General features: G+C 45.5%; 2 protein-coding genes across 26 annotated transcripts in view; one reads left to right on the top strand and one right to left on the bottom strand.

Moving 5' to 3' along the window:
- LOC128891508 (phosphatase and actin regulator 4) overlaps positions 1-7131 on the top strand; it is a 224540-nt gene extending 217409 nt beyond the window's left edge. For all 17 annotated transcript variants that reach the window (XM_054151005.1, XM_054151009.1, XM_054151010.1 and 14 more), the window contains one exon: positions 327-7131. In XM_054151005.1, the coding sequence (XP_054006980.1) occupies positions 327-342 (16 nt within the window). In that variant the 3' untranslated portion in view covers positions 343-7131. The remainder of the gene's footprint in view (positions 1-326) is intronic.
- Positions 6696-19215, bottom strand: part of LOC128891515 (serine/threonine-protein kinase S6KL) — a 48644-nt gene continuing 36124 nt past the window's right edge. For 8 of the 9 annotated variants that reach the window (XM_054151031.1, XM_054151036.1, XM_054151037.1 and 5 more), the window contains 2 exons: positions 7868-8092; positions 6696-7787 (listed from right to left, as the gene is read on the bottom strand). In XM_054151031.1, the coding sequence (XP_054007006.1) occupies positions 7665-7787; positions 7868-8092 (348 nt within the window). In that variant the 3' untranslated portion in view covers positions 6696-7664. Of the gene's footprint in view, positions 7788-7867; positions 8093-16001; positions 16221-19215 lie in introns of those variants that run through there. The other variant, XR_008460850.1, reaches the window with a different exon arrangement.

Raw genomic sequence — 19215 nt, 5'->3', positions numbered from 1 at the left:
GGGTTAATCTTTCAAGGGGTTAATCCGATCCCTGAAGAGTTCAATTTTTCTTCTGCCCCTCGATGAATGTCACACGCCACCCACAGTACACTCAGTCCTCGCATGAGTTCTGTTACGAGAAAAAAACAATTACGGTACAAAGGGCTAAGGCTAAGGGCTAAGGGCTATACGTTACGTACGATATCCTAATTCTTCCAACAGTAGCCGAACGTAACAGAACTTATAACAGGACCAGGTACAAGTGCCTCGATCCCTCAACTGCACCCAACGATGGACATAGAAATTGTACACAACTTTAATACCACGTTCTTCTTCATCGGTTGCAGGTTCCATAGGCCATGACAATTGCAATGTGTTGAGGTGCTACAGTGTGGTGCGGGTATAGGTGAAGGTGCAGTGTTGTGGCCTCGCGTCGAGGCTGGATAGATCGGTTATCGTGGCTTACCGAGGACTTTATGACGAGGGGCGCGCGCGTTACTCGCCCGACGGTGACGGTGGTTTCTTTTAACGTTGCTGCGTCGTGTTGGTCATTCGTCGTCATCGTCGTCGTCATCGTCATTCTCTCACGTTGTCATCGCTACACGTCATTCGCCATCGTGTCATCACCATCACCGTCTACGCTGACGACGAACGTCTCCGTGACGTCGACGAAGATTGTGATAGGGTGGCCTGCAGCCAATGGGCTCTCACAGGTCACTTGCCGATTTCTCTTCGTTAAGACTCGTTCACGCGCGGGTTTCGACCGAGACTGTGCCCAGGTAAATCGTTATCGAGCGTCTAGCGAGCGGACACTTTCGAGCGTTTGCATTTATTCAATGCCAAAAATAAAAAGAGTTAAAAAAAATAGAACAGGAAACGCAAGACGGAGGATGAGGAGTAACGCTCGACGCGAGTCACTCACGTTGTTCGCGCGCGGTTCGCAGACGTTTTTGGAACGTTAGAGCCTAAGATTCTACTTTGTAATCGCAACAGGTCACGACTGAGAGAATCAAAAAATGCGTCGTTCGACGTATAATAAGACTCATTTTGTACGAACGTTCCCGCGAAGCTCACTCTTGTATATTAAGGACGAAAGTGGCTTCTCGCGTGTCTTCTTGTTCTTCGCGAAAACTTCGCCAATCTCTGAGGCGTTCACGAGCGCGTGAATCTGTTACGCGTACACTTTTGGAACGTAGTTAGATACCACGGTAGAGCCAGGGATGGGCAAAATTGTTATCGCTAGATAGAGAACCGAGTCACGAACGTAAGATGGACAACGCGGTTTTTACAAGTAAAATTTTGCCCAGCTCTGGATAGAACGTAGTTGAAGATTAAAACGAATCCTCTACTTTTAAACTCGCCGCCGCAACTCGCGCGTGAACGAACCTTTCTATGTGTAAAACACCGCTCTTTTCTCCTTCTGCCATCGAAGCTAGCTCATCAGTGTCACCTGGCATCATCGTGTGTATACGTAAACGATTTTCAAATTTTAATCCTTTATCGTTCGTGTGATATATCTTGTGAATATCTTGCGAAATACTCAGAGCCAATAAGGGAACGAAGCAAAACTGACCCGCCCCCCGCGTGGAGGGTGGGTACATCACGTAGTAAATTCTCTGAAACGAGTGAGAAGAACAAAAGAAACGAAAGGAAAAGAAAAGGTAAGAGACTCGGATGATTTAAGTTGGATTTAGATTTTCTTTCACGTTTTTTAAGGTACGTCAGTTGGAATATTTTTATATGTTGACGTTGCTAGAAAATCTACGCGAGGAATACCAACATTTTCTTGGCCGAGAACAACGGATATACCTCGTTTTTTTTTTCTTTTTTTTCGAACGGAACGAAGCTTTGAACGGCGGCTGAATGTGATTTACGATAATTCCACGGAACCGTGATTTTAAGCGATTTTTAAAAAATCGATGACTTCGTTGTTCGTATTCACGCTAATGTTATGTAGTTTGTTAAGCTGTTCGCCAAGCGGCGAGCACACCGAGGCATCGTTCGAGGACGCCACGGATTTATGACAATCTTGTTCGAATTGACAAGAAACTATTTTCCTTTACTGCCAGGTATCACACGCAAACACACAGACTCTCTCTACGTCTCCCTCTCTCCCTCTTTCGTGGACCGATTTTCGATCGATCGCTCAAAACAGTGGTTCTTTCTAAGCTCGCAGTTCGAAAGAAAGTTCTTAGTCTTTGTAGGCTTGTGACGCAATTTAGAGGAAAAAAAACTCGACATAGTTCCTAGTCCTGAATAATCGTAGTAAAAAGAATTCGATAGATCGCTCGTAAAGTGTAAATGAAGGATAAAATTTTGCCCGAAAGAGACAGCTGTTTGTTTTCGGTGAAACGTAGCGAACGATAGTCAATCTAAGAAAGAAAATAAAAAGGTTCTTAAATTGACGTTACGTCGCTGGAATGGATTACCGAAGAAGAAAATATTTGTGTTTACACCGATGTTTGTTTCGAGCTCGATTTTGTCCTGCATTGAGTTATAATAACAGTCTTAAGAGCTAAAAAAAAAAAATTCGCGATAAGAATCACTGGTTCAAAAAGTATCGATTAACGAGGAGGTCTGAAAGGAAAGATCCCTCGAAGCTTCCTATTTCTGTCGCTTGAACGAATAAAAGCTTGATCGAATAACTGATCGTATAAACATAACAAATAAATTGCTACGCGGTGTTTTTATTCGTCGTTATAGAAATGATGTTTCCTTTTAAGTAGCGTCTAGTTTTAACGATCGTCCAATGAGATGAGAGGATCGGATGGTCCGTCGGTGAACTCAACAGTTCGATATTAAAAAAATTCGTCAAAGTTCGCGGTCGTCGAAGGTGAAGAAGAAAAATACCTTCGAGCGTACCAATTCAATGTAGAGAGAGAGATGCGTCTCTCTCGTTCCCATTGGTCGAGCGCTGTGGCTACCGTGTAGTCGAACAAAATGAAGTGTCCATTTTTCTCTAGGTTACTTGTGGTTGCGCACAGAGACGGGCAAAATTTAACTGAACCGATATATAACGAATGAAAGCAAGCTTTAATTGAGAATGAATTTTGAGTAGTTAAATTTTTATTTGATCATTGTGAAATATTATATTCCGTTGTTGAAGTTCTAGTTTTAATTCAACGAGTAACGAATTTATCGAAAGAGGATTGTTGCTGTGTTATCTAATAAATTAAAAAACACGAAAAGTGGTCGATGACATCGACCTGTACAGTTGAGGTTGAGATTCGTTGTTAATTTTATCTCGTCTTTGTCTTGTTGTCGCTAGTTTATCCTTCGTTATTTGAGATTTATATCCGTGAGAGAAATTTTGCCCATCTCTGTCCAGTGTGCGAGTGTGAGCGTTTGGTGGAAAAAATTACGAGAAGAGCGGGAGAGCAACGAGATCAACGGAGACAAACGTTTCTAGGCTTCTCTAGAAGCGGGTGGAAAAAAAGAGAGAAATAAAACGAGAATGGAGATACGAGAAAAAGTTGAGAAGAATCCTTGCACGCGATTCTCTCGGAATTTTCTCGTATATTTTTTCTTCTTCTTTTCCCCTCTTTCTTTTTTTTTTTTTTTTTTTAAGTCACCCTTTAACGTCGTGCGCGCCACTCTTGAGAAATCGCATCGAGGGTGGAGCACGACGAGTGAAACATACGACTAAATGAAAGGAAAAAAAACGAACGACTGTAAATATATTAATTGAACGCGATTTAGGCGTAAATTGTAAAACACCGCAATAGAGAGATCCACGCTACGCGCTACGATATTACGCAATGGCAGAACGAAGGAAATACTTATAAATATTGATTTTTAGGTAAACTGACGCCCTAACGCAAAAAAAAATATATAAAAAACAAACGATACACCATATACATATATAAATACTATACATAGATATATATTATATATATATATTTATATATATATATATAAATATATATATATATTTATATCGAGGCGTACAAGCAGTATGTGCGTTTTCCAGCACATGATAGTTGGTATTTTGTGTACAAATGAGATAAAAAAAAAAAGAAACGGAAGTTGAAACGCGCACCAGAGGACAACTGTCGAATATTTTCTCCGACGTCGTGTCCAGTCTGCGGTATTATTATACAGTTTGTGTGGGAGTGACGCGATGAAATTATTGTCAGCGCTGACGGGGGTCTCTGTCGGTCGCGAGGACGGTCCTCGACCCTCGCACCGAGCAAACCGAAAATGCACCCTCTATGGAGAAGCTTGACACGTGACGGAATCGATGATCCAAAACGAAATTTGCTACCGACCGCGGTCGACCGCTCGTGCAGTTTTTGATTTGCTCTGTCCTCGCGTTGCTCGCGTTATGCGTGCATGCTCGATGGACACGTTCCGCGAAATTGCATCGGTGAACTCTGATAGAACGAATTTGCATTCAGAAACATTGCCGCGAAATAGTATCGTCGATTAACGCCTCGAGCCCGGGGTAGTTTATGACGGATATTTTGATGATAAAAGAGGACCTAAAATGGTTGACCGTAATTTTTTTTTTTCTAAAGAAACCGTTAAAGATTTTAATCTATGCTTACACTTACGTATTTACGAATCATTGTAGAAGATATGTAAATTTTTATGTAACGAAAGCATCGATGGTTGGAACCCTGTTTAATGGGGAACAGATATTCATTGTTATTGAATACGAGGCGTGGTGATTTCAATGCGCGGTAAGGGTTGAGCTCGGAGTGTTACTAGTACCGAATAGATTAAAGTTACGATGACTCGTAGATTTGATCCAATTACAGTAAATTAGGACAGTTAAATTTTTATGAAACGCTAGTCGCCAGCGTTTTGTACCTACCCGAGGTGGACAAAATTCTTATCTAGAAAATTTCGTATAACAAATAAAAGATAACGAATCGGCCGAGTAGGGTGGAACAAACAGTGAAACAAACCGCGAAACTCGAGCAGATTCCCAAGCAATTCGCGGAACGCCGACGGTCGAGCGCACGTGTAAACGCATAGCAAAACAAGTCAGGCTGTAAAAAGAAATGATCGCTGGCCGTGCAAAACGGACGATTCTACTTGTATCATAATATCTTACGATAGCGCTATTATAAACAATAACGACAGTAACAACAATAAGGTAACTCGTAATTTAAGGGAGCGTGAAAAGGGACGAGAGGAGATGATCGACTGATCGTGTCACGAGTGCCGATTAGCGATCGTTGCGTCGCTAGAGGAAGCAAGCTCGTGACAACGAACGACAAGGGCTTTTCGAGGCGTTCGGTCACTGCTCGCGATGGGATCGTGCACTGGTACAAAGCAAGTTCGAATACTTTAGAAATATCTCGAGAAGCAAGCACGGTACTTGCAGGTAGACTCGAGCTTAAATTAGGTGGATTCGAACCCATTGTGGATATTTTGTTTCGAATATAGAATCTTAATCTTCGTATATCGTATACGAATAACGATGGTAAGGTTTTTGAGCATTGATTTTTGGATGAGACGTACTTTGGAGATTCCAAAGAAAAATTTTCACTCGCCTCGACTCATTCAGGGGTTCGAAATCAGCTCGTATAGACTGAGTGCGTTGCAAGTAGAACGACTGAAACTTAATTTCTCGCAAACAGTACTCGAACAGCATAAAGTAAATATATACCCAGCTCGATCTCATCGCTAGTCGTCGGTCTCGCGATTTCCTAGCGTGGACCCTTCGCGCAGATAGCGCCGTAAGGTCCTTCAAAAGTCAGCAATACGCAACCTGTAATCCGTGATTATAATTACCGGATAATAAGAATCGATTAACGACCGATTAATGATCTGGAAGATTGCAAATTACTGGTTCAAGACTGGAAATGACGATGCAGTTTCTAATTCTGCTCCGAGTTGGGAGCAAAACAGAAGTAGCAAGAATCGCGAGGCACGTGACCGGTGCTAGCCCGACAGATTTTTACCAAAAGTGCGGAGGAAGCAGTCGATTAGACGTAATAATTACATTTCGTTCTGTTTTGTAAACGAAGCAGAAGCACGTCCAGGTCCAAGGCTGTCTGTGCTTCGTGCCAATTGTTGATGAACGGCAATGAGTTTGGCGTCGACTCGTCGAGAATCGCGAATTGGGCGAATTTAGCAGACAAACTCGACTCGCGAACGATCACTGGCGACGTCCAAAGGTTCTCCTATTTTATTCCCACCCTGTTGGTCGTGATCTTTCGTTATTTATTCGAGAAACCTTCGTCTTTTATTGGGGATTTTATGGACTATTCGTCCGTTCGTGTGACGATGTTGTTTTCTCAACATTTTGCCAAACTTCTCGCAAACTATGCACTGCACTATGACTTTATTTGAACTTCTATAACTCCTTTAATATGGAGATTGATAAAATTTTTAAATAACAATCATGGTGTCTCGGTGAAACTTTTAAATTCTTTAGTTTCCTAGAAAATATTCGGTGAACTTTGGCAAAGTGTTAAGAGTAATGGAATCGTGATCCTCGGATGTTCGAGTTTATTTATTGTACCGTTTTTAGAAAATACCTCTTACGGATTTTATTGTTCGTTGTTTGCTTCTGGAGCAGAGAATGGACGTTCGAGGAGCGGTCGTTCGCGAATGACGTTGTCTTTGGGGGACGTGAACTTTGAGGAGAAGATGCGTTGTATTATATATCGAAATCGAGAAACCCTTTAAGTGTAAGAATAATAATGTATATATAATTATTATAACGTAAAACTTCGATTGATCGCGGCTCCAGCTGAGCGGAGCCGCCCCTGTCGATTCCCGAGAGAGCAATGCGAAAGAGAGAAAAAACGGTGAACAAAATAATGGAAAAAAATTGAAACGCACGAAGACGAACGAGGACACGGAGCAACAAATCCGATGGTAATATACGTATACTATTCGTGGACGAATGCAAAAGAGACGAATGAAAGAATGCAGTAAAAAAAAAAAAAAACACGGTTCTCGTATTGATTTTGATGAAAACTAAACTAAACATAAAAGAAAAAAAAACAACAAAAATAATACACCGAAAAAAGACGCTGCGTTTTTTGATTCAGATCCGTTCTGTTTTCTTTTCTTTTTTGTTTGTTAGTTTGTACGCACTACGATTTATCGCAATTTATTGTATTATCGATGAAATACTGTAACAAAAATACTGTTAACTATTCTTAAAGAAATTAAAACTTTTGTAAACTGAGACTTACAATTTTTTCTCGACTTGTTGAAGATTCCAATGAAACACTCGTTAAATACCATAGTCAAGTAGTTTCATTTATATCAGGATACATTTGGTAGGTATCGTCACCTACATCAAAGCACACCGCACACGAAAGCCCCATACGTTTTAACATTCAGCGATACAAAAGCGCACCTCCTGTTTAGGGAACAGCACCGTTTGCAGACTTGCATACACCAATCACATAGGGTAAAAAGAATATCTGTTCTAGCTGCAGAATAGAAAAATCTAACTGATCATTTAAACTAATTTTTACCTTCCGCAAACACGAGATCATCTCGACGCTTAAACTAATGGATGGCATCGATGACGTTGCTCGGCAAGCAACACAATCGGGAAACCAGAGATGGGCGATTTTAATTGACGAACAACGGATTGTACTGACACAATTTCTTTTCTATTAGCAACGCCCATCTCTGTTGAAAAAATAGCTGAGGAACGACTCGTTTGTCTCGCGACAGCTAAAGCTAGAGATAAAGCTACTACTAGTGTGAGATCATCGATCCTCGGCGTGAGAGATGCTGTTGTCACCCAAGGACGAGTCGAAATTGGAGAACTCTCTGATCATCCTCTCCTGCTGAGTTTGAACCTTCCGTCCTAGCAGTTGAAATGGCGATTCCTCCGTGACAATAAAATTAAAATAAATGTCAATGGAATCGTTTCACCACTTAGCCTATTTGTGTACTTTCTAGGTCTCACCTTTTTCAGCATGTAGCTCTGTAGATCGTGGCCCATATAAAACGCGATTCTCTGCAAGCCGCGTAGAGACCTCAACCTGAGACAAGGGTCTGGCTCCAGCAACCGTTTCAGGAGATCTTTGGCTGCTGTAGAGATTTGTTCACCGTTTGAGGGCAGGGTTCCAGGTGGCGCGTAATTCGTTCCTCTGTCCTCTGGCAGAAGCTCGCTGGATGCACCAGCCGGGTACTGCAACAAGATACATGACGTAATCGGTTAGAAACGGATCCTAATCGCGGAGACGACGAAGCTGCGCGACGTTAAAAGCACGACCAGACGGGAATGCGCGCGTACTAACGAAGAAAATGAAAAATAGCAACGTTCAGGGACGAAGAGTGACTCTCAAGGATCTTCTCTGGAAGATCGAGGCAACTTTTGCATCGCCGATTAAATTATCCTGCCTGTTGCATCGAAATAACTAAACGTCCATCATGGGCGCACCGACCGGCCGTAATATTGTTAATCACGTTTTACGATTCGTCACATTCGAGTGGTCTGTATGTTTATTTCTTTTGGTTTATGTCCTGCGTGGTGCATTCGTTATCATTAAAAATACACAGGATACGAGTTTATTTGCGGGACCCACTTCGGAAGGTGGATCGGGGACGCGAGAGCTATGGCGGTGGCTTACGCGAACGTGTACTCCATTTGATCTGGTTCCATGTTGAGGAAGGTTGCGTACATAGGAGTATTAAAGCTGAGAGTAGCAAAATTGCCCAACACAAAGATAATTAAAATTGTGTTCTTGGTACTAAAAATACTGATCGCTAATTTAAATCGCAATTGGCTCTAAGAAATAAACCATGACGTCTATAATTCCTTTTAAGAGATTGTAATAAAAAAATGTATCCACAGAATAACACTGAAGAATAATCTTTGAAATTCTGTTACCCTGACAACTCGTATCATTCCCTGGCCGATTAATTAGGGGTCAAGCTGAGGCACGAGATCACCCCAGGTGAAAATAAGCCGCAATTAACAATCCTCTGGTGTCCCAGCTATGCCAGAGCTCGAGGACTCGCGAGACGCGGTTCTTTCGTCGACGGTGCGCGGCGCGGTGTTCCATGAATATTTGTTTTTACGAGTGGAAGGTCGGCAGACTAGAGAAGCTATTACCAATGTGGATTCTAGTCTGTCCTAGGTGGTCGTAGCTACACTCGCCGCTCCTGTCCGCGCAGGTACACACGTAGGGTCAACGGCCACTCACGACCCTCAACCTATTCGCTCGTTCGTATCCCTCCAGCGTGTGCCGCGACCTCACACGATCGTTTCCACGCGGATTTCTCTGTCCCGTTCGCATTCTGACGATCCTCCGTTCCGTCAATATTTTCCTTTTCCTGGTACTCCGACGATCGATCGTAGAACGTTCGTATAACAGAACTTTCGTGTAACCGAGCATCGATATTCGTGTCTTCATCGGTAATCGCGACAGGTAGTTCCTGAATCGTCGTCGAGCATCGAGCCATGGAGAAAGGAAGAAGGAACGACGCTGGAAGATCGCTCGCCGCGGCAATCGAGATATTCCGAATCGATCCTGGCGTAGAACCTTGACCGAGAGTAACGGTACAGAGCGATCGTTACGCGATCGTAGATAGATGAAGGCGATTTTTAGCGGCGTGACTGTTCTGCACAGTCGGGCAAACGATTCGAAAGTCGCTGAATCGGTTCCAGTTCTCGGTTGACCTGGTCGACCGCGATATCTCGAGTCCGATGATCTCGTAGCCGTTCGGTAACAGTATCTCGGCGAACGTGTCGAGAGGTTCCGGAGGAGAACGCCGGCGATTCTCCTTATCGTCTTCGAGATTGCAATTCGCGCCCTTCGTACTATCTTAATAAATTAGAAAGCGAGCGACGGCTGCGGTCCATGAATAGATACCGATTTACGGGGCGATGCGATTTATCGAGATGCCTCGAGGTAAATAAAGAAAATCCCGCGGCCACCGCGACTTCCGCAAAGACCGGTGTCTTCACGGCCACTCGGAGGCGTCGGTCTTCGTCTTCTTCGAAGCCATCTCGAGACGCGAAAAATGGCGGCCGTTGAACCTGACAGGCGCTTACTCGAAACGACTTCTTTCCCCTATTCGAGTCCCTCCCAGCTCCTCTACCGTCTCTTTTTGCTCGTCCCTGGCTGGCCACGAAAACGCAAAAAAAGGAAGCTGGCTACCGGTCTAGTGCGATACAGCCGCCGCGATACGTCAAACACGAACGTGCCATCTGTGAATTCCACTCGGCTAGACCAGCTAATTGCTGAGCAAACCGATGCCACCGTTGAATTCAACTGCACGGAGATGTATATACGTTCGTTAGCACCGTTGAGTATGTCTCTCTTAACCCTTCGAGTCGTGCCTGGTCGTGTTCGTTTATGCAGTTGCACCGAACCGTACCGACTCTCCGAAGATCGGCTGCATGGCACGCTCGAAAGAGAAGATTCGAGGTCACTGCCCTTGGAATCGATCACCGAGGGGTGGATATTTTTTATTGCTCGTCAGAAATTAGTAGGATGATATATATATATATAGGTGGATGATTTATATATCAATAGAATAATAGTTCACGTACAGTGGTGTTTAGGTCAACAAAATTTCGTTCTCCTTGTTTAATAACTAATGACCCAAAAAACTATAAACTTATTCTTCGACTGATTGCAATCAATCTAAACTTAGAGATATCGTCAATTGGCAGTGAACGGGTTAAATTCAGGAATATTCTCTGGCGAATAAACGCGATAAATGGAACCCAACGAAAAAGTTCTCAAATCTCCGCGATTATTGTCCCGCGGACAATGGTGAGAACGTTTTCACGTAGAAGAGGGCGAGAAGACGCGATTTTCTGGGCTGCGCATACAAAACTAACGCGCCGTTTCCTGTGCACGGCAGTCAAGTTCGTTCGTTAGCATTGCCACAATCGTGCGTTCTAAGTGATAATATTTCCTGCGAAGTTGGATGCGCTGCGTTTATGACTGCCATCGTACAAACACGCGCGCAGCCCTTGAGGTTTGCCGCTTGGCTGAGCTCGCAACGACCGGCACGAAAAAGGGTAGCGTATTCGCAGACTTCCATTTCCCGTGAGAATTTTGTAATTTAAAACAGCTAAAGCGGGAGAAGCATGGATCGTGAAACGTACTTTTCTTCTAATTAGAATGTTTCTTGCAATTACAGTCGTAACAAAAAGTACACGCACAATCGTAGCTTCCCACATTGTGGGTCTTTATATTCAATCACTTGTTACCCTAGTTTAAACAGATCTACTTGCTTGCCATTTTGGACATTAAATTTAGGATAAGAAAAAATTCTACTCTTTCTCGTTCCAATATTCCTCGTGACTTTGAACCCCACTAGTTTGATTCGGTCTACAATTTAACAGAATTTCAATCATCGTAACTATTTACTGCGTCGACCGTTTGTCTCGTGCCTGCACACGTAACAATGCATCGAATACGCGACGAGCGGATGTCACGAAACGAAGAGGAAACCCGAAGATAGACTCGGCACGTGTCGTATGTCTGCAATCGCGATGGTCTCGTATTTTCGCACGCATCGCTTTTCCCGACTGTTTTCTTAAATACCCTTCCGCAAAAAAAAAACAATCGCTATAAATATATTAACAATAACAGAATCACCGTGTAAAAAAAACTTATCAGGAACTATTTTGCTTCACGAATTTTTCAAGAAAATTCTGAAGAATATAACGTTCGCAGGAGTTTCCATGTCTGAGAATGCATCGAAAAGGAAAAGGTTGTTTCCCCGCTTAATTGCCGGAGCAAGGGGTTGGCAGCCATCTCAGAAAAAGAATTCTGAAATACATGTTCCTATGCGCAATAAAAACTCCTTTGCAAATGAACAACTGGAAACCGGTTTGGTCGAACGATGTCAAGAACGCGTACAAATATATCCTGCAATTAATACTAAAACGTTAACTCCGTTGACCGAGCAGGGAATCCTAATCGATTAATATTTAGACGAGAAAAACAATCGCGGGCCGAGTTTGCTCCCGGCGCCAACGAGAGCACTCCCGGCTGCTGACGAATGTGGACTTTTCAAAGCTGACCAATTAGCTTCGATTGAGTCCTTTACTTTTCTCTTACCGTTTTACGAACATGAGGAGACAAACAATTGTCTTCTACGCTTGCGAGTGACAATTAAATTAAAAAATCAAGAAATAAGAAACACGTAGCAATAGCTTCGCGAATTTCACGGTGTATACGGCTCTGGTTGTAGCAGGGCCAAGAAGAATTCGCGAATCGGAAGCAGTGAAGATAAAGGCGAGCGGCAAAGGTGGCGTTGATCGATATTACGGTCGCGATAACTCGTTTCTTGCTAGGTGCATCGACCAAGGGACAGGTTCTATTCTCAGCGCGATGACGGTGTTCTCACGACAGAAACTGCAAATAGAAACTGGTAATTACGAATCCATCATCGGGCTGAGCCTCGGCCGGTGGTAGGAGTCCTTGTCAGGAATGCTTGGTCAAAGGATAAAAGTAAAACAGAAACCCCGTCCACGATCGTGGAAAGGACGCATCCGTATAAAAAGACGCCGAACCGCGGGGAATACTAAAAGGATAGCCTACGCGTTGCGAAAATTCTTTGCTCCGCGCTTGGACAACTTGTTCGCGAAGCGTTTACGATCCTGCGCAGGGTGGTCCGCCAGAAATAGAATATCCAAGTAACTGTTATTCGGGATTCAACGAACTCGTTCCTCGTTTACGAGATTCCAAAGACTCTTTCTATAAAAGAAGCACATAATATTCTGGCTTCGTAAATATTTCGTGTTAATGGTGTGGCGGGAGGTTCCGAAAGTAGATGCCCCGGTTCAAGCAGCGATGGTAGGAAAAATCAAACTATATATGGGCCACTGACAGTAAACCTATCCCATTTTACCAGAAAACCTAGAGAATATAGGACCAATCGCACGATACCTTCTCTTTCCCAACGATCGCTATCCGTAGTGGGTGAATCCTTGCTTGTTTTCGAAAACATCCCATAAAACACTGTCTCGAACGTTCTGGTAAAGGCTCTGGACGTTCTCCGAGAGGATCACCGAGGCGAACAAAAGGAGGAGAGGCACAAAGAACTCTCGCGAAGAGCAAGGGTGCAAACATCGTCCGAGAGGGGGACGGTCGGAGAGCAAGAGAAGTAAAATGAGGAACAGAAGCACACGGAGAAAAGAGGAAAGCGTGGAAAGAGGAAGAGGGACCGGTCGCGTAGTTAGTACACGGGCAGACATTAACTTCCCATTAACCAGTCGGCCATTAAAGGAGCAAGGAGGAGAGCCCGCTGCGCTGGCGCCAGGAGTAATCGGCATCGGGTACTATTTAGGCGCCCCGCGCAATCCGCATACTACTCCTTCGGGCTATTTATAAACCTGCCCAGCCGTTGCACGCGGACTCCGCGAGAATAAACCAACGATAAAGTCCCCCATTCGGCGGTGTACGCGATAAAGGGTGAGCGTTTCCCCTGGCGGTTACTCGGATGCGCCTCCAGGATCAACGGTAGAACGTCCTTCGAGGATGAAATCGATGCTCCCGTGGATTTAGGAACTGGTCCTCCAGAAAGGAATCGGTAGTTGCACGGATTGTTGCGTTTGAAGACACGGACACGAGTGGAGGAGTAATCGAGGTTTCGCGAAAGATGGTGGGACGAGTAACTAGAGTCGACGGTGACCTGGTCACTTTGGAACTGGGTCCTTCGACGAGGAATCGAAAGGAATTGGTTGCTTTGTAAAAATAAAGCTATCGATCATTAAATTCACAGGTGCGCAAAGCTTTCCTAGATTTACACTCTCGTCGTAGAATGAATTTTGTCTCGACCTATGAAAATGCTACAACGCCGATTACAGCCTCCCACGAGATCTCGCGCTCCCGAGAGGTCCACGCATTCGCTGGAGCTTATCCCCTCGCAATAATATCGTTGCAGGAAGATCGTCTTGAATAATTGCATAATTCAGCTTGCGTAAAAAGGTGAGCACAACCTTCCGCAGGACGTGCTCGCGGATACCAGTCCAGCAAGGACAAGTTGGCGCGTTCCTCTTCTTCGGCCCCGTCGGATATTTATAGATCCTAAATATCAGCTAAGGAGGAGGTTGTATTGGCCGGGACTGGTGCTCGTTACATTTCTTTGGATTGGTTCCCGCGAAGGTGAGGCCGCGATACGCTCGGGCTCTATCTTCGTTCCTTCGACGCAATTACCGGCGCAGTTCCTGCGGGTTCTTCTTCTGGTACAAAGTGGTCTCGGTGCCGCTTCGCTGGTCGTCACTATTTATAGATCTTAGATCGTTATCCGTTGGTACGCGAGTCCTGGTATCGCATGCGAATGTTGGCCACCGACGAGTCGCGGTGAATATCACGCTTCTCTCGCGGGTTGATTGCTACGTTGAGGCCGTGTCCCCTTCTCCTTGACTTATCGATTTTCATCGAAATTACTGTCCTCCGTCGACCTCGAGCATCGGATGCACTTGCTCACGAGGACGCGCTCGAACGAGTCGCGATTAGAGGACTCGGAGGAAGCGGACAGCGAAGGTCAACGAAAAGTTTCGAGACCGCTTTCTACAAGAACGATGCGTTGGATCTCCGCCAGCTGCCAGATGTCCTATTTTAGGTGACCACCGAGAAAGGTCACCAGAGCAAAGAACGAAGCAACCAAATGGGTTCACCGTCCAGCGTCCATTTTGTTCCGGCGTAGGATCGATGATTTCGAGCAGCTATCATCGCGTTCCTGGGTAAACGCTCGCAGTGGCCAGCGTTACAAACGCGCGGAGCGGCACACACACGAGCGCACGCAGGCCCAGGTAATGCCCAAGATCTATAAATAGACCTGTCGAGGGTGCAGGAGGCATCTCGAAAAGGGAGGTGCACGCGCTGCACGCGAGGTGTCTTTTCCTCCCGGAGCCCGAGGATAGAAAAAGAGAAGGATCGACTGGTTCAGCTCGGATGCCTTCCACCGGCATAGGCGCCAGAACATTGTAAACCGAGATCGCCTGCGGTTTTTTGGCGGCTGCGCTCCAGCGAGCAAGTTACACCCGCGAACAACTTAATTCCACGTAATTGCAGGGATAAACGAGGTCCGTTTGTTTCGAAACGTAATGGCGATTCGAGGAATCTCGGCTGCCAGTCGAGGATTCGCCGAGCAAAGGCGGGCGTCTTTCGGAATTCTCGTCTGGACGGCTGTTTGGCTTTTATTCGAAACGAGACATCCCTTATCGGGACACCTGAGGTAAGAGATTCCACCTGCACGTTCGACAGACTATAGATTATCTTACGATCTCCAATTTCGCAATGTCTCCTCGTCTAGGGACTCTCGATGAAGGCTCGAGATAAAGCTTCGCCATTGGCGGCCAGATTGACTTCCAAATGGCCACGGAAAGCAGATGAATCTCCGATCTTCAAGTCCTCGGCGTTTATTTGCCAGGGGACTCTCAATGAAGTCAGCTCCGGGATTGGTTGACTGGATGTACCGAAGGGACATGCTTAAGGAGACACTCAAAAGTTCCAGATGGGAAATGGTACAGGTGAAATCACCTATTCCTACATCGTTTTAGTCGCTATTCGTCGAAGGGATATTCTTCGCCGAGATCAGGCATTGACGTCTGCGAGTAGATCGTTTAGAATTTTCAAAACAGATTATTTCGCTATTAGTCAAGCTTTCGTGTCGCGGAAACTAATAGCGTCGCTATAATGGAAACGTAATTTATAAATAGATGATCATCGAGCCACACCCAGGCGCTCCAAGTGCCGACAGAAGCTCTAGTCGTAAATAACATCGCGTAGATCACCGGTCACGATCGGCGCACCTAACTAATGATGCTTCGACTACGAGCCTTTCGTTGATCTCTTGAAAACGATCCTGGTCGAAGAGGGTCTCTCGTCCTACGCCAATGGATCGGAGCCCCTCTGCAGTGGCTGCAGGTAGGCTAGCTTCTGTTCGCTCGGACTCCAAAAGGGAAGTAGCGTAACGAGATGGCATTCTCCGCATCTTACGGAGATGCACCAGCCACGGTGCATCCTCGATGCTCTTGGTATCGCGGGATTGGTAACCGCGACTGATTTTTCACCCGCGAGACGGAGACGAAGGAGGAAAGGGGCAGAACGACAGATCTGGTTTACCTTGCGAAGGTTTTCTTACGTCCTGCGAAGACGGGAGCGCCGATCCTGGAGCCCCGACAACCCTCGAACAATTGTCCTGTCAGCGCTGCAGTCGTTCTAGTCAGAGTGCCGTAAACGAGAACTTTTTGCATCCTCGCCGCCACGGTTGAGAGATTCAAGGGCACCGATGCTCCGACGCTCGATTATGTTTACCGCATGTGTGCTGGTTGGTACCAAACCCTATACGAATAGTTCCCATTCTTGATGCTAGACGTGCTAGCGAATATTTTATATCGACACGAGTATTAACTATAAAGCAGTCTACTCGAATCTAGCACTAACGATGCAAATAACTCCTCTAGTGTCGTTTCAATCATTCGACGAGCTTGGATCGAATCGTTAATGTAGGTATGAACGAACGTGGTGTCTCTAAAAGGTGAGCGGACTCTGGCCTTGCTCGATCTCTGAGAAGTCCTGCTTCGTACGAACGAGAAGATGAGACCCGAAGGGTGGCAGAGGTATATACAATTTGGGCAGTGGTCTGAAACCCCTTGGGTCTCGTCTTCTCATCCGTACGTTGCACGAGCGTATCGTGAGCGTCGATTTTTGGTCCCGCGTATCATATTTTCTTTTTGAACCTTTTATTCGCCGACTATATTCGCCATAATGCTGTCCAATATTACCACCGTAATACAACGCTGTTCGAATCTCGGATCGTTCCTTTCAGACACTCTGCGCGATCAACGATCGCGGCAAAAGGGTTGATATCCAATTACCGCGAACACGTTCTCGAAGATTGTTTCGCGAGGCTCTTCGTGGTCGTAAATTGTCTCGTAAAGCTGCTACACGGTTGGGTAGCAGAAAAGGAGCAACACGTTGGATACATTGTTCGCGATGAACGTTCTCCAGGCGTCGGTAAACGTGGAATATATTCTTTTATGGTGACCTGCCACCCGCAGAGAGACAGGAGCAGCAATTAAGGCAAGACGAAGGCTGGTTCACCTTGCGAAGGTTTTACTTACGTTCTGTAAACGTTACACTCGACGGTAGGGTGGATTTATTTAAATAAATCGAAATTATATCCCATTGGTTAACTACTGATTGTATGACTCAAAATATTGAACGTTCTACGAGATATTAGAATTGTCTATTACATAAGCAACAACTCGATAACAATGTATCCTCGAGCCACTGGAACAAGAACCTAAAGGCGAAGAGTCGGAACGAGAATGGTCCCAAAACTGGTCCCGAGATGCACGATTATTAACACCTTAGAATACCTCCAACCCTTCCCAGCAATTTATTTCCGACCTGGTCGATTAAACCTATCGAAGATCGGGATCTAAGATCTACATGCCTGGAGCCCGAGCCTCGGAGGCAGACGCTTAATCTACATAGAGAATCTCGCGGAGTGGCGCACAGGGTCGTATTTTTTTCGAGGGTCGGACAGGAGAACGCGAGGGACCTGGCCAGCATATATCATGACCCATCGGACAGCCAGAAATTATCGCTGGTCTTAGAGTTCGTCCTCCGCGGATGAATCCCGAGGGGGCCCACGGGGCCCGAAAACTCGTTAATCGCGGCCCCGCGAACTGACTTTCTGTGCCGAAGCGAAAAGAAAAAGTGCTGGACAAAGGATGGAACCAGAATGGTTCAAAGGAGCCAGAGAGTACTCGGACCAAAGGGTACTTCGCGAGCAGCGAAATTGATACTCCAGTATCAAAGTTATGGCTAATAAAGCGTGTATACCGAAACATGAACACGATCCACGTGGACTGTAATATACGATTTGGTCTATCTGTAATTCATTCGGTTATCATCATACGTAATTTTTAACCAGTCGCGAAGGGAGTATTTCAAACAATTATTTTGAGAAACGAGCATCGAACTGAGTATCGAAAAGAACTTTCTAGTAGATACATCAAGTGCGAGAAGTTTATATTAAGAACCATTGCAAATTCGAATGACGACGATGGCGACTATCGGAGGACACCGAATAAGAAAACGCTCAGAATTCGAAGATGAGCGTCGGTTCGAGTGAGTTATTCAATAATGATCAGAATGATCCGTGAAAAGGTCGGTGAACCTGGCGAACGCAGCAAAACCTCGAAGGTCGAAGTCTTCCAGCGCTGATCCACGCTGCGCGTCCCTTAGCGACCGGTCGTTGGTTGTTCATCGCCTTCAGGCGCCACGGAGGGTGACTCTTTTTCTTCCTATCCCTTTTCTCCTCTCTTTTTCTCCCTGTTTCCCTCTATCCCTCTGGCCCTTCTTCCAGCTTCCTCCGATCCCCTTCCCACTGGTTTGCCATCCTGCGGCCGTATACGGGGATTCGCGTCGATACGCTTTGCTGAACGCCGAGCAAAAAGCTGAACCTGCTCCACCATCGCGTGTGCGCGTCTCTTCCTCTTTTATCCACCACCGGTGCACGCCCTCCCTCTTCGTTTTCCACCCTCCGCCGCCCACCTTTCCTGCTCCACTCGCCGGATGGATTCTTCTCCGCCTTCTTGGGACACGGGGCGACTCAGCCGAGGATTATTTCAGACGTTGCTCTCGTTTTTCTCCGCGGTTGGCCATTTGCTCCCCGAAGTCTCTCTCCTTCGACGCGCTGAATAAGGGAGCTTTCATACCAACCGCATCGCCACCGAACCAAACGTACATTCGAATCAACCGCTGACACGAGTTTTTCCTCTGACGCGGTGTGTTTGGTCGAGAGGGAATCGAATCTGGCTATGTTTGAAACGAATAAATGCACGTTTAGGAAACCTAGAGTTTAGAGGAGCAATTGAATCATCAAACTGAAGTATCGATCGCGTGATACCGTCGCAGGTCAACGTCGTGGCACCGGTCAAAATGATCGATTTTACTTTCTTCGCTTACATCATTTCCGCTGGGCGTACCAGATCTCTCTCCGTTAAACGTTAACGAGCGTTTTTTTTCAACGCTCGAATCCACCGTACAAACACTATTGACGGCGACGTATTTTTCGCACTTGTATAAAAACAAAATTCTCTTCTAAAAATGACACGACAATAGTAGACGATAGTTTCGTTTGTCCCTTTGCGGTGTGCGTGTCCCGAGGCACTTTCCAGCGTGGTTTCCTGCGCTACATGCGTCCAATGGTGACGAAGCTGCGTTCTTGATTGGAAATTGACGAGCGGAAAGCAAAAGATGTGGAAGAAAAGAAAACAAGGAGTCAAAGACGAGGAGGGAATGAGACATCGCAGCACGTCGTCCG

Source organism: Hylaeus anthracinus, unplaced genomic scaffold (assembly GCF_026225885.1).
Source record: "Hylaeus anthracinus isolate JK02 unplaced genomic scaffold, UHH_iyHylAnth1.0_haploid 12002, whole genome shotgun sequence".
NCBI lineage: Eukaryota > Metazoa > Arthropoda > Insecta > Hymenoptera > Colletidae > Hylaeus > Hylaeus anthracinus.
Note: the sequence above shows the minus strand (reverse complement) of the source record. Positions and strands in the feature narration are given on the sequence as shown.